Source organism: Anthonomus grandis, chromosome 10 (assembly GCF_022605725.1).
Source record: "Anthonomus grandis grandis chromosome 10, icAntGran1.3, whole genome shotgun sequence".
NCBI lineage: Eukaryota > Metazoa > Arthropoda > Insecta > Coleoptera > Curculionidae > Anthonomus > Anthonomus grandis.
Genome location: NC_065555.1, coordinates 3,874,939 through 3,888,113, shown reverse-complemented (window position 1 = coordinate 3,888,113; position 13,175 = coordinate 3,874,939). Strand labels below are relative to the sequence as shown.

General features: G+C 33.2%; 2 protein-coding genes across 3 annotated transcripts; one reads left to right on the top strand and one right to left on the bottom strand.

The window, feature by feature from the left end:
• Positions 1-361: 361 nt before the first annotated feature.
• Positions 362-11,212, top strand: LOC126741047 (V-type proton ATPase catalytic subunit A). Of its 2 annotated transcripts, none has more exons than XM_050447323.1 (12): positions 362-395; positions 4,278-4,361; positions 4,424-4,536; positions 4,871-5,098; positions 5,160-5,297; positions 6,070-6,221; positions 6,289-6,413; positions 6,628-6,873; positions 9,659-9,861; positions 9,920-10,081; positions 10,143-10,305; positions 10,459-11,212. In XM_050447323.1, the coding sequence occupies exons 1-12, from the start codon at positions 377-379 to the stop codon at positions 10,695-10,697; spliced, it is 1,872 nt and encodes a 623-aa protein (XP_050303280.1). In that variant the 5' UTR covers positions 362-376; the 3' UTR covers positions 10,698-11,212. The 2 variants fall into 2 exon arrangements, with proteins under 2 accessions (XP_050303280.1, XP_050303281.1); XM_050447324.1 differs by lacking the exon at positions 362-395 and adding an exon at positions 3,668-3,814.
• Positions 1,384-3,320, bottom strand: LOC126741048 (charged multivesicular body protein 2a-like). The gene is made up of 5 exons (XM_050447325.1): positions 2,942-3,320; positions 2,219-2,363; positions 1,953-2,118; positions 1,770-1,900; positions 1,384-1,712 (listed from the first exon to the last, which is right to left on the bottom strand). Exons 1-5 carry the CDS (start codon positions 3,107-3,109, stop codon positions 1,642-1,644), a joined length of 681 nt encoding a protein of 226 aa, XP_050303282.1. The 5' UTR covers positions 3,110-3,320; the 3' UTR covers positions 1,384-1,641.
• Positions 11,213-13,175: the final 1,963 nt, after the last annotated feature.

Below are 13,175 nucleotides of genomic sequence, written 5' to 3'. Positions count from 1 at the left end.
TAAAAAAACATTCTGAAAGTTTGAAATTCACGCCCTGTATTGAGTTCGATTTTAACAGCACTATTGCCACCGGTAATAACAAATTTTTCCAACGTTGCCATTTATTCGAAGCACATTTCCCGTTATTACTCATATTGTTGATTTAATCTTAAAATGCACCTTTGAATTATTAATAATCTGATGAAAGAAAATAATCGTTTATGTATACAGAAATAGTTATTTTTTTAAAAACACTTCACCGAAATATACGTTATAATAAACCGTTCGGCAAACGTCAATTTCAATGTAACTTTTTAGGTTATGTATCGTTGTTTTTAATTTTCTTATACTCCAATTAAGATATTTGCATTGTTTTTGCTATTAAATTAATAAATAAATGTTTAAAATTATAAGAGGTAAGTGCTTTTTCATTTGCAATTATTATTCACTTAAGTTAATATAATAAATCAGTCCGACCTTTAGTCACAATTACATAAAAGAAGCATTAGGTAAAGTCCAGTGCAACGATATATTAGAATGGTCACCCGTCAAAACACCAGCATTCCACCTGCCAAAAAATGTCATCCACCTTCTATTTACATTGTTTGACAAGTAAAATGCTGGTGTTTTGACGGGTGACCATTCTAATATATCGTTGCACTTGACTTTATATATATCTACAACAATTATATTAATCATATTATAGTCATAAGAACCTAATTATTTACACTACCCTTGACTTGACCTTCATAATTTCATAGAACGAATTTGCGCATGCGACAGTTACTGGTTCAAACTGGTTCTGTAACTCCTTGGTTATCATTTTTATTGGCCATCCTTATCAGGAATGTCTTATCATATAAAAGTCGGACACAATGCAATATACCTATATTGCGTACAGCTCACAGTAGACCCCCAAGTTAAATTACTAAAAAACAGGCACTAGACCGAAGTAGTTTTTTAAATGGTCCATCGAACATCGGATCCCAATTTCACGGGGGTCGGAATACAATAGTGGCACGTGTGAAATTCAATTGTGTGTAGGGTGTCATTACACGCGTTAAGGGTGTCAGATGGGGCGGCGATATCGAATAAGTTATAGATGAGCCCTTAATCTTATTACAGAAAGACTCTTTTTTTTTTGTTCTATCAGCTCACGCAAATCTCTGGTGTAAACGTTTCCCTTGGTTTTCTATTGGGGTGTCTTAGCGCCATCTGGTTATTAGACTGTAAGGATTTGTTCGAGTATCCTTTGAGAGATGTCGCTACGGTTTGCCCAGCCTTCTAGACCGCGAGATTTAAACATAGCGCCATCTTTATTCGAATCTTGAAAAGTATAAAAAGGGAGTGTTCCTATCACCATTTTGTTACAATACCGACGGATTTGAGAAATCAAAGGCCAAATTAATTCCTTAGTTTGTATATTTTTAGGCATAACATGTAAAAATCTATACTCTAGAGAAAAAAATTATAAAAAACATACTGAAGCCCCTAAATACATACATATATTTTTGTTTAGAACTTTTAATCTATAATACATTGTAACATGTAGTAAGAAATTGTGTATTTGACTTTTTTTGTATAATTTTATATAACGATATGATATACATACTTTTAGAATACAAGCAAGCATTAAATAACAGTATATTTTTTTTAATAATATCACTCTCTCCTTAAATTATCTAGTCTCGCTTGAAGATCAGCATCTGCATCTGAGACCCCACCATTACCACCTGAAACAAATATTAACTTATGACATTTGTCTCCACATTTATTATCACAACACTTGCCTGCAACTGCTGCTGCTGCAGCAGGTTGCTTACTCCCTGCAGGTAGTGCTCCAGCTGTCTGAGGCAAACCGGATAATGTATCGGTTAATTGAAGACCAAGTTCATCCAGCACTTGATTTACGACTGCATCACTACAAAACAATTGCATTATAATTAAAATTTATTGTTTTATGTTTGTCAAACCTTTCTTCTTCATCGTCATCCCCTTCCATAGCATCGTCAATGGCATCATTCATGATTTCCTCTTTCATATCCATGATTTCCGACTGTTTCTCAAACTCTTGCAATATCCTTTGGATTTGTGGAAGGTTTAATTGTCTGTTCATGCTTGCCATAGCTCTAGTGACACCTACAAGTCAAAGAGAATATAGTTTTAAAGACTTAATCAAGTAGTTAGATAAAATAAACTTGGAAGCTAACCATTAAGAAGTTAGAATGATAGTACATACCTTTCATTGCTTGCGCCATGGCATTTTGAGAGCGTAAAGTTTGAATTTTCAAGGAAACAGCCTGAATGTTGGCCTTCATGAGCATGAATTTCTTGACGTAGCGTCTGGTTCTTACCAAGTCTTTTGCCATAATTTTAACAGCATCCTGAAACAAACAACAGGCAACAAACCCTAATATGGAAATATGATACATCATTGACAATCATGGAGAAAATATTTGTGTTGTTTATTATTTATAATTCAAATTTTATAGATTTGCCATAAGGAATAACTCTTAATATTTAATTCTGTAAATATTACTACCATTAATCATATAATCAATAACTATAATTAATTTTCTTAAGATATATTCAAATTGAATGATTATTTTTTATTTGCATATAAGCATGATTCCTAGTATAAGTTGTTTTTTGTATACCTTCCAATTAATAAATGCTTTCCAAGGTAAAAAAATTGGAATTATGGCAATATTTATCATGTAAACAAGAGTAAAAGAAATTAAAACTTCTGAAGGTTAAGTGGGAGTTATTATTGTTAACTTTACATCATTCATAAACTCGATCAAGATCACATTGAGATTACACTGAACATAATAAGTTGGCAAAGCACAAGAAAGTTAGCCCTTCTAAAATTATAGGGCACAGATATATATATTCAAACAAGAACCTGTAATCTTCAATTGGCAAACTAGAAATCTTAATTAATATGAATTTGGATGGTTACCATTTGGCCCTCCTTAGCCAGCTTCTTTATATCATTAATGACTTTTTTCTCTTGCTGTTCCATTTTTTGCTTTTCTCTGTCCAAGTCTCTCATGGCCTTGTTCAACGCCCTTTGGTTTTTGCGAAGCATTTCTTCGGGTGTTAACTTTTTTCCAAATAGCCACTCCATTTTTATAATAATATTTATGTTAATTAATTTAGTGGTTGGGGCAACACTAGAAGTGCCCAGATTATTTTGTAAGTGCTGTTTTTCACTACGAACTTGCAGTTTTGATATTCTTATTGTTATTAGCTGCTCAGTGAAATTTATTACTAAATATGACTCATATTTTTATTATTTTCACTTGACGAAATGTTTATATTTTTTTTATGAAGTGTCAATGTCAAAGTTGACATGACAGCGTTGACGATCACGTGTGATGGCTGTCAAAGCAATCGACCAATCGGGATCTAACAGCGTTGCCAATACCAGAAATTTATACGTATATCAATGAGTTTTTTAACTATAATGGGCTTAACTAACTTATAATGGGCATTATTTTAAAATTGAAATAGTACATTTTTACAATAATTAATGATAAAATAATTAATAGTCTTAATAGTTGATATATGTCCTTAAAATAGTTTTTAGTTCTATTCCTTTTTTCTAACGGTATTTTTTTTGGTAAAAGTATTGGCAACACTGTACACATTCCACCGACCATTCAGAGACGCTTTCGCTTATGTCGTCATCGGTTGAAAGATAAACGTCACCTCATGCAAATTCCCAATTGTCAAAGATAGTCAGCTGACTGTCTTGTGATAGATTTTCATCTTTTCCATAAATTTTAACATCGTCTTGTGAGTTTTGTGGGTGAGGTGATAAGGATAACAAGTAAGTCGGTTAATAAGTTAATCAATTTTCCTTATAAGCATTCAACGGGTTAAAATTTTCACTTTAAAACAGCACTTGAACTCGCTATTGATCTGCGCTCTGCTTGGGTTGACTGCCATCGATTTCAAAGAAAAAAAATCCAATTCTTAGCTGTGAGGTACCCGTTTTTGTATTATTACTACCGTTATCCCCCCTAAGAGCAACCCTTTAATTAAATAATTATTGGTCATTTCATATTAGTTCATGTTTTCCATGTAGGCGTAGTCAGTCAATCTTACAGTTCGGGTCACAATTACACTAGTGCGGCAAACGATTTTCTACAGCTAGCTTATCGGCGGGGCAAGTCAAGTGACTTTGCCGCTCGCTTAAACTTGTGGGCGCGACATTCGTATTTGATTCACGTGACTTCGATTTAATTGCAGGGTAGAATTGGTATTTTAAGGTTTTTCTTCTAATTTTGTAGACCTCAAAATGTCGAAGCTACCGAAAATTGGAGATGAAGAAAGGGAGGGAGAATATGGATACGTCCATATGGTCTCAGGTCCAGGTAATTTGTGGTTTTATCCTCAAATTTTAAGGCATTTAAACGAAAAATTTCATTACTTTTAGTCGTTACCGCGGAAAAAATGAGCGGATCCGCTATGTACGAGTTGGTGAGGGTCGGTTACAATGAACTTGTCGGAGAAATTATCCGTTTGGAGGGTGACATGGCTACAATTCAAGTAAGTAACTACATATGAAATACCCCAATACTATACGGCATAATTAATTTTAATAAATTGGTCATAGGACTTTAAATGAAAAACCATAATAATGTCAGGTCACATGATTGTTTGGTAACAATTAGACTAAACATGAATTATGTAAACTCTTAATATAAATGCAAGAGTTGATGCAGAACATTTGATTTAACAACTCATATCATCACTGATAATGCAGTTCATTTCGGAGGAATATATAGCACCATGTTTCTGTAGGACATTATTAGCAAATAAATGACCTCAATGTTCCTGGAATATTCATAGTAATCTTCTATAAGAACATTATTTTCTTCAGGTATATGAAGAAACCTCAGGTGTAACAGTAGGCGACCCTGTCCTAAGAACGGGCAAACCTCTGTCAGTAGAACTGGGACCTGGTATCATGGGTTCCATTTTTGATGGTATCCAACGTCCCTTAAAAGACATTAACGACTTGACCCAGTCCATTTACATCCCCAAGGGTGTAAATGTGCCATGTCTATCCAGGACAGCCCAGTGGGAGTTCAATCCCGTCCACATCAAGGTAATAACTGATCCTTTGATTTGTTACAGTTCCTTGATTGCTGAATGTTTTTTTTTTGCAGATGGGTTCTCATTTGACCGGAGGCGACATCTATGGTATGGTCCATGAAAACACTTTGGTGAAACACAAAATGATTTTGCCTCCAAAGGCAAAGGGTACTGTGACATATATCGCCGAGGCAGGCAACTATACTGTGGACGTAAGTGGCAAAAAATCGTAATTTTTTTTTGGAAAATGGTGATTTAGGTATCCGACTAATTTAAATGGAGAATCTGTATACAAATTTTCAAATGTGTAAGTTGAGTAGTTTTTGAGTTATGGACGGTTTTTGAAATTTTCATGAAATAAAATCATCCTGAAATAAAATAATTTTTTTTCAAAATTTTGATTTTTTTTTGAAAAATGCCGAAATAGGTGTCCAAGGAATTTAAATGGAGAATCTGTATACAAAAATTCAAATGTGTAGGTTAAGTAGTTTTTGAGTTAAGGACGATTTTTGGAATTTTCATGAAATACAATCATCCTGAAATTAAATAATTCTTTTTTTCAAAATTTAATTTTTTTTTTGAAAAACGTTGGAATAGGTGTCCGATTAATTTAAATAGAGAATCTATATACAAATTTTCAATTGTGTAAGTTGAGTAGTTTTTGAGTTATGGACGGTTTTTGAAATTTTCATGAAATAAAATCATTATGAAATAAAATAATTTTTTCCCTAAATACTACATATTTTTTTCAAAAACCCTGAAATAGGTGTCCAATTAATTTAAATGGAGAATCTGTATACGAATTTTCAAACGTCCAAGTTCAGTAGTTTTTGAGTTATGAATGGTTTTTCCAAAAAAATCATGTTGGTCTATAGGATACTATAAAATAAGTAATGCCTTATTTTAGGAGTACTATACAAATTTTTTTTAATATATATTGCATCAAACTATGAAATAGTACACATTTAATTTTGATTATCTTAGGATGTGGTACTTGAGACCGAATTCGACGGAGAACGCACCAAATACACCATGTTGCAAGTGTGGCCCGTACGTCAACCGAGACCTGTGAGCGAAAAATTGCCGGCCAACCACCCACTGCTCACCGGACAACGTGTACTCGATTCACTTTTCCCGTAAGTACTTAACACATCATAACGCATATAATATAAAAGGGGTTAAAACTATCCACTTTCATTGTAGCTGTGTACAAGGAGGTACCACCGCCATCCCCGGCGCTTTCGGTTGCGGTAAAACCGTAATTTCACAGGCCTTGTCCAAATATTCCAACTCCGATGTCATCATTTACGTCGGTTGCGGTGAAAGAGGTAAGCAGGACAACTCCCTCCTGGAAACTTAGGTTCACGTTAAATAAAAACAAAAGTAAAAACTTTAGGTCAGGGTCTTTTTAAACATATGTGTATATAGTTTCTTAAAAAGCTCCTATCGGAGCATCATCAGGCCTAGACAACACTGACTTGAAGTTTTTTTTGTCTGGTCTCTTGGAGAAAGAATGGATGATATGTTTCAAACGATTTTCAGGTAACGAAATGTCTGAAGTACTACGTGACTTCCCGGAGTTAACGGTCGAAATCGACGGTGCCACCGAATCTATCATGAAACGTACCGCTTTGGTGGCGAACACCTCAAACATGCCCGTGGCCGCCCGTGAGGCCTCCATTTACACCGGAATCACTTTGTCCGAGTATTTCCGTGATATGGGTTACAACGTTTCGATGATGGCCGACTCCACCTCACGTTGGGCCGAAGCCTTAAGAGAAATTTCAGGTAAGACTTCAATTATAGTCAATTAAATACGTGGACGTTTCGAGCAATATGTGCGATGTGGACGAAAGTGAATTTTGTTCTTCTATAAACTCATTGAAAATTAAAAATACGTCTGATTGGGACAATGTTTAAACTGCGACTATTAAAGAAATTAAATAATTAAACCGGTGCCTTTTTTAATAAACTTAAAATCTTAATTTCTTAAAATCGGGTCAATTTAAACTATATAAATTGAGAGAGAAAGACCAAATCTAAGAGATGTGTCAACAATGAGATCCAAAATTTTTACGTGATTCGAAAATGTGAGAGTAGTATTATTAAGCTCAATATTAAGTGTATTTTCTATGTTGGTTGCGACCCGCAAACAATAGAACTTTAGTTTTAAGAGGGTTTATCTGCAAATTATGTTCACTGGAGAAATTCATTATCTGCTCCAAATCAAAATCATGTATATACATTTTTATGTTGTAATTATTATAAAATTTTAAAGCTAATTATTGTAGTTTGAAATTTCAAATAGGCGTTTTATTACACAGAAAAAAGATGGAGAAAATTTGCCTAATAAATATTTATTTGAATAAACCATTTTTTTTTCAACTAAACTGCGTATGTTTTAGGTAAAAAATATTTATTTTATTTGAATAATTAAGAATGTTTGATGTCTTTGGAAAATTTGTTTGCTGTATTTTTCCAGTAACTCTTTTATGTCAAATAAATAATTATTTATATGAAATATATTTGAAATCAAAATAGATCTAAATATATATTTTTCTGTTGCAAGCCGTCTGATTTTGTGGCAAATATTTATTTATTTGCGTCGCAGACTTCTTAAAAAAAGAAGGGGGTGAAACTGGCAAAGCACTCAAAGCAGGTTGTTCGTATACGTCGCGTCGTGTCGTATTGGTAGAGTCGCCAACGCGCTATGCATAGTACAGGGTACAGGCAGACGCTACTCCCGATCCCGCATTAAAATAAAATGTGTTTTCACTCTTTTTGTCGTATATATAGTGATTATATAAAATATATATATGATGGAGGACCTCTTGAATGATTGGAAATTAAGTCATTTATGGCCTGTATTTAGAGGTAAGTAGATTTATTACTAATATATAATATTATGTATCTTATGTAGGTATATTGGCTGATGCAATTTTCATTAAAATAGGTACTTTATTTGGGATTTTCTATTGAATAATTTATTAAGTATATTTATCTTAGTAATTTGGCGGTATGACTCTGTCCACATACCTATTATTAGCGCATATTTTATTTGCACGCGAGTGCAGTTGCCCGAACGACGCGTAGCGAGTTCTGCAGAGTTATGCATTAGAATATTACACATCAAACTGAACCTGTTATTATTCTCGTCAAAAATGACCCGCCCACGACATCATCCGAATCATCACTAAGCCTACCCAGTACCATCACCGTTGATTCAGATTTTTCGTATTCATCCAGAACAAATGAGAATGAAAAAATAAATGTACTAGAAATTTTTCAAAAAGACGTTATAGGCGAGGCACTTTTGTCTAAGGCTAAGAGGACATCTTTAAACAATTTGGACCGTGACCGAATATCAGACATACTAATCACATACTTGTTAAACAGACGCAAAAAAGTAGATCATGAAATATTATGTTTTTTCATTTGAAAGTTAGTAATAATAGTAGCATAAAACAATATTATTTTGATGCTTCTAAAGCCTCTTGTTTTGCCTACTATATAGTTCTTATACGTAAGGTAAAAACCGTTGAAGTACTTATATTTTTATTCCAAAAAAAAATATTTTTTTTGGCTGAATTTGTTATAGCCCCATTATGTATAAGTATATGATAGACCTTTGTTTATTTCTATATCTTCCAAAGAAGTTTTAAGTTTTTTTTTGTTGTGGCTTAATTTTTTATAGCCTTATTTATATAAGTGTAGAACTTGTTCATTTTTATACCAAAGAAATTAATTTTTTTTTGTTGTGGCTTAATTTTTTAATTTTTATATAGCCTTAATTATACTTATATAATAAGTAAGAGTTTTTGTTTTTGTTCAATAATAAAAATGTGTTCTACCCAAAAGGTGTTTTTTTTTCTGTTTTTACTTGTATTTCATCAGAGCGTAAAATTCACGTTCCTAAAAAAATGATGTTTTTTAAAGATATAAGGCAAACTATATAAGTCTACACTACGTACATAAATCCAAAAAAAATGTAACAAAGCTTAAGTATTCATTGCTTTAAAATTTAGGATCTTTTAAACGAATTGTAAACCAATTTGTTTAAAATTTCTTAAATTTTAAAGTTAATGAATATTTTTGCTTCGCCACTTCTTATTTAAGTCAGTGTATTTATATCAAATAAATATGTGTGACAAACAAACAATAATAATGTTTGTGTTAAATATATATTTGGTTGCGTAAAATATTAATCAAATAATGGCAAATAAAACTTATTTACTTGAAAAAAATATTTATTTGGGAGAAATAACCTAGGGTTTTAAATTAAATAAATAAGAACAGTCCCCCAAATAAATGTATAGTTGGTAAAACTAAATAATTTATTTAACCGGAATAATCAGTGTGTCTAAATAAAAATAGGGTTTCTTGTCTTAAAAAAATATTTGTTTGCTTCAAATAATTTAAAAAAATATTTTGAAATAATTATCATATTTCATTTAAACACACAGTTGTTTGGCATATACCAATTAAATATTTATTTGCAGGGACTCCAAATTTATTTAAGAGAAGCGTTTCGTTTTTTCTGTGTATTATTATTACATGAAGATTCTGTTTTTAGGTCGTTTGGCTGAAATGCCCGCCGATTCCGGTTATCCCGCTTACTTGGGAGCACGTTTGGCCTCGTTCTACGAACGTGCCGGTCGCGTTAAGTGTTTAGGTAATCCGGACAGAGAGGGCTCCGTGTCCATCGTAGGCGCAGTATCGCCACCTGGTGGTGACTTCTCAGATCCCGTCACTTCCGCCACTTTGGGTATCGTACAGGTACGAAATTGGTTTTTACCTATTATTACGATTGTTTCAAGTATGATTCCCGCTCTAGGTGTTCTGGGGTTTGGACAAAAAGTTGGCCCAACGCAAGCATTTCCCTTCGGTCAACTGGCTGATTTCTTATTCCAAATATATGCGCGCCCTGGACGATTTCTACGACAAGAACTTCCCGGAGTTTGTGGCTTTGAGGACGAAAGTTAAGGAAATCTTACAGGTTAGCCGACAGTGCTAAAGTTCAATTAGTTTTTTTTAATAACTCATTTTGGCCCTTTTAGGAAGAGGAAGATTTGTCCGAAATCGTACAGCTGGTAGGTAAGGCCTCCCTGGCCGAAGGCGATAAGATCACTCTCGAGGTTGCCAAATTGCTTAAGGAAGATTTCTTGCAACAGAACTCCTATTCTGCCTACGATAGGTTCTGTCCCTTCTATAAAACAGTCGGTAAGTTACTAATTAAAACATTCCGGGTAGTTTTTTTGGGCTTTTCTTGTAAGAAAATCGCTTGAATTGTAGTTCAGTACTAAAACTGACTTTAAATGCCTGAAAAGAATCAGTATAAGAAACGGCCTCTACAAATCCTTTTTTTTTTTTTAGGTATGTTAAAGAACATGATCGGTCTGTACGATATGGCCAGACACGCCGTCGAAAGTACGGCCCAATCGGAGAACAAAATCACTTGGGCCGTAATTAGGGATTCGATGAGTAACATCTTGTACCAGCTGAGCAGTATGAAGTTCAAAGATCCGGTCAAAGATGGCGAGGCTAAAATTAAGGCCGACTACGATCAACTGTACGAGGACATCCAGCAGGCGTTCAGGAATTTGGAAGATTAAAACGGTTCAAGTTAGAATTAAGTCTCCTCCTCCTCCTCACTGTCTTGGTTTATTAATTATTGAGAAAAATGGTTGAACCACCAAAATTTCACGATATTATTGTACAATAATAATTGTTGTAGCCATCTTAGTAGATTTCTATGTTATAATGTTAATATATATATATATATATATATGCGGCAGAGGTGAGGGTAGAACTACTACATACGTTAATCTTTACGATTCCCTTCATTCCATTTATGTTTAAGAAACATTTTATTTTATTGTACAAACGGTGCTTTATAACTTTTATTCCAGTATTATCAGTTTCAACTTTTACTCGCCAACCAAAATATAATAATTACATACACAACTTACTGTATATTGTACATCGGTTTATGTTTTACCATTTTTATTTTTCAAATTGTATAAATGTATAATGCGTAAAAATCTATTATTTTATTTTAGATAGTTAAGTGTAGTGCAATTTATTGTTCTATTTTGAACAAGAATAAAAGCATTATTGTTCCATGTTAGATGGATTTATTTTTTTTTTGTTTTTTTTTTCTACTTAATAACCGAAAAAATGTGGCAAATTCATTGATTTATTTAGGTTATATAACACGTTTTTAAATTTTAAAAAACTTAGGCGTCTGTGATTTTCAGAAAACCTCATAATTTCTTTATTATTACAGGTAAAGACGTTTCAAAGACTAACTTAGGTAAAATGAATAACCTAACTTTTATGCATCAATAAAACAAACCTACAAATCAATGGTTTTTAAATCATAATTTGTCTTTCTGCTAATTTTTATAATTCGATGGTTTGGTTCCAAATGTGGCTATCTTCAAAAATTGTATTTTTGAGCTATTTACATAGCCTTGTTGAAAATAAGGATTTCTAATAGTTCCAAAAGGGGCTATATCGATAAATTTAAATTTGGCGCCAAAATTGGCAATTTGAAAAGTGTCTATCTACTCTTCAAATTATTTTATGAGGTCCAAATATGTTTAAAATCACATAGCTACTTTTGGAACTGTGAAAATATATTTTTGTGAATTCCAAATAGTAACACCACAGAAAAAGATAAGAGAGGCGGTTATGGTACCTCTAAAATATCAGAAGATGCAGTAAATTTTTTAAAACAACATATTCAGAAATTTCCTACAGTCTCTTTCATCGATTAAAAGTTTTAATCTATCATTCCATAAGCCTCGAAAGGATCAATGTCCAACATGTACAGCGTATGAATCTGCTAACACGGAAATCAAAGTAAATTTGCTGCAAAACTATGAAGACACATTAAAAATAAAGAAAGAGCCAGATAGGAAAAAACTTTGGATAAGTAAGGATGCAGCAAAGGAAAATCCTAAAGAAATACATTCCGCCAACTTTGATTTGCAACAAGTATTGTATGTGCCAACAGATCTCACTAACCCCATTCTTTTTTACAAGACGAAGTTAGCCACATACAATTTCACTATTTTTAACTGTGGAGATTATTCTGGAAAATGCTACATGTGGTCTGAAGTAGAAGGTTCACGTGGCCCATGCGAAAAATAGCATCTTGTTTATTCCACCACCTCAAAAGTCTTTCTACATCAATTCAAAATATAAGGCTCTTTAGTGACACATGTGGAGGCCAAAATAAAAATCAATTTGTTGCCGCTATTTTTATTTATGCCGTACAAGTTTTACCGATAGAGGTCATTGACCAAAAGTTCCTGGTTTCAGGACACAGCCAAATGGAATGCGATTCAATGCACGCAAGAATTGAAATAGCATCCAAAAATGTCCCAGTTTATTTGCCGCATGAATGGGTAACCAACCATTGCTCGGAATGCAAAAAAAATTACCCTAAGGTACGAATTTTTTCAAAAAAAAAGACATAGCTTTTGTTGACTGGAAAACCCTGGCAAAGCTAATTATGATCAACCGAAACAAGGATCAAAATGGGAATGTGGTTAATTGGCATCATATTAAGTGGATTAGGTATGAAAAGGCATTCCCTTTTACAATGAAAATTAAAACAGATTTTGATGAAGATTTTCGCAGAAGTATAATGATTCTTCCACACAGAGGAAGACGAGTGATAGTTGCTTCCATGGAAAAATATCTCAAACCCTTACACGAGGAAAATTTCAGCATTAAAGCTGAAACATTTAAAAGAAATTTGCAATTCTGGAAGTGTCCCAGATGACTGCCGGCTCTTTTTTACAAGTTTGCTAAGTAGTGACGAAACCATTGATGAGGATGAAACGGTGGTTCAAGATGTAAATGACCCTGAGGGCGAAGACTTTTTCTTACAATAATGTTATTAATAATTATTTTTATCTTTCATTATTATGTTTAGAATTGGTTCTTTAAGTTTATAGCTTTTCGCATCACTACAACTTTGAGAAAGTATTATGTGCCAAATATGGCTATCTGCATTTTTCCTGTTTAAATTAGTTATTATTTATGTTTTTCGAAAATCTGGGTCATTATAAGATTTTTTT

Bases quoted from the DNA above. Each gene is read 5' to 3' on its own strand.
- LOC126741047 (XM_050447323.1), top strand. The intron at 4,537-4,870 runs GTAAGTAACTAC...TATTTTCTTCAG, and splicing joins GTGACATGGCTACAATTCAA to GTATATGAAGAAACCTCAGG. The intron at 10,082-10,142 runs GTTAGCCGACAG...TGGCCCTTTTAG, and splicing joins AAGTTAAGGAAATCTTACAG to GAAGAGGAAGATTTGTCCGA.
- LOC126741048 (XM_050447325.1), bottom strand. From the start codon at position 3,109: ATGGAGTGGCTATTTGGAAAAAAGTTAACACCCGAAGAAATGCTTCGC. The intron at 2,364-2,941 runs GTAACCATCCAA...TGTTTGTTTCAG, and splicing joins TGGCTAAGGAGGGCCAAATG to GATGCTGTTAAAATTATGGC. The intron at 2,119-2,218 runs GTATGTACTATC...TTTGACTTGTAG, and splicing joins CATGGCGCAAGCAATGAAAG to GTGTCACTAGAGCTATGGCA.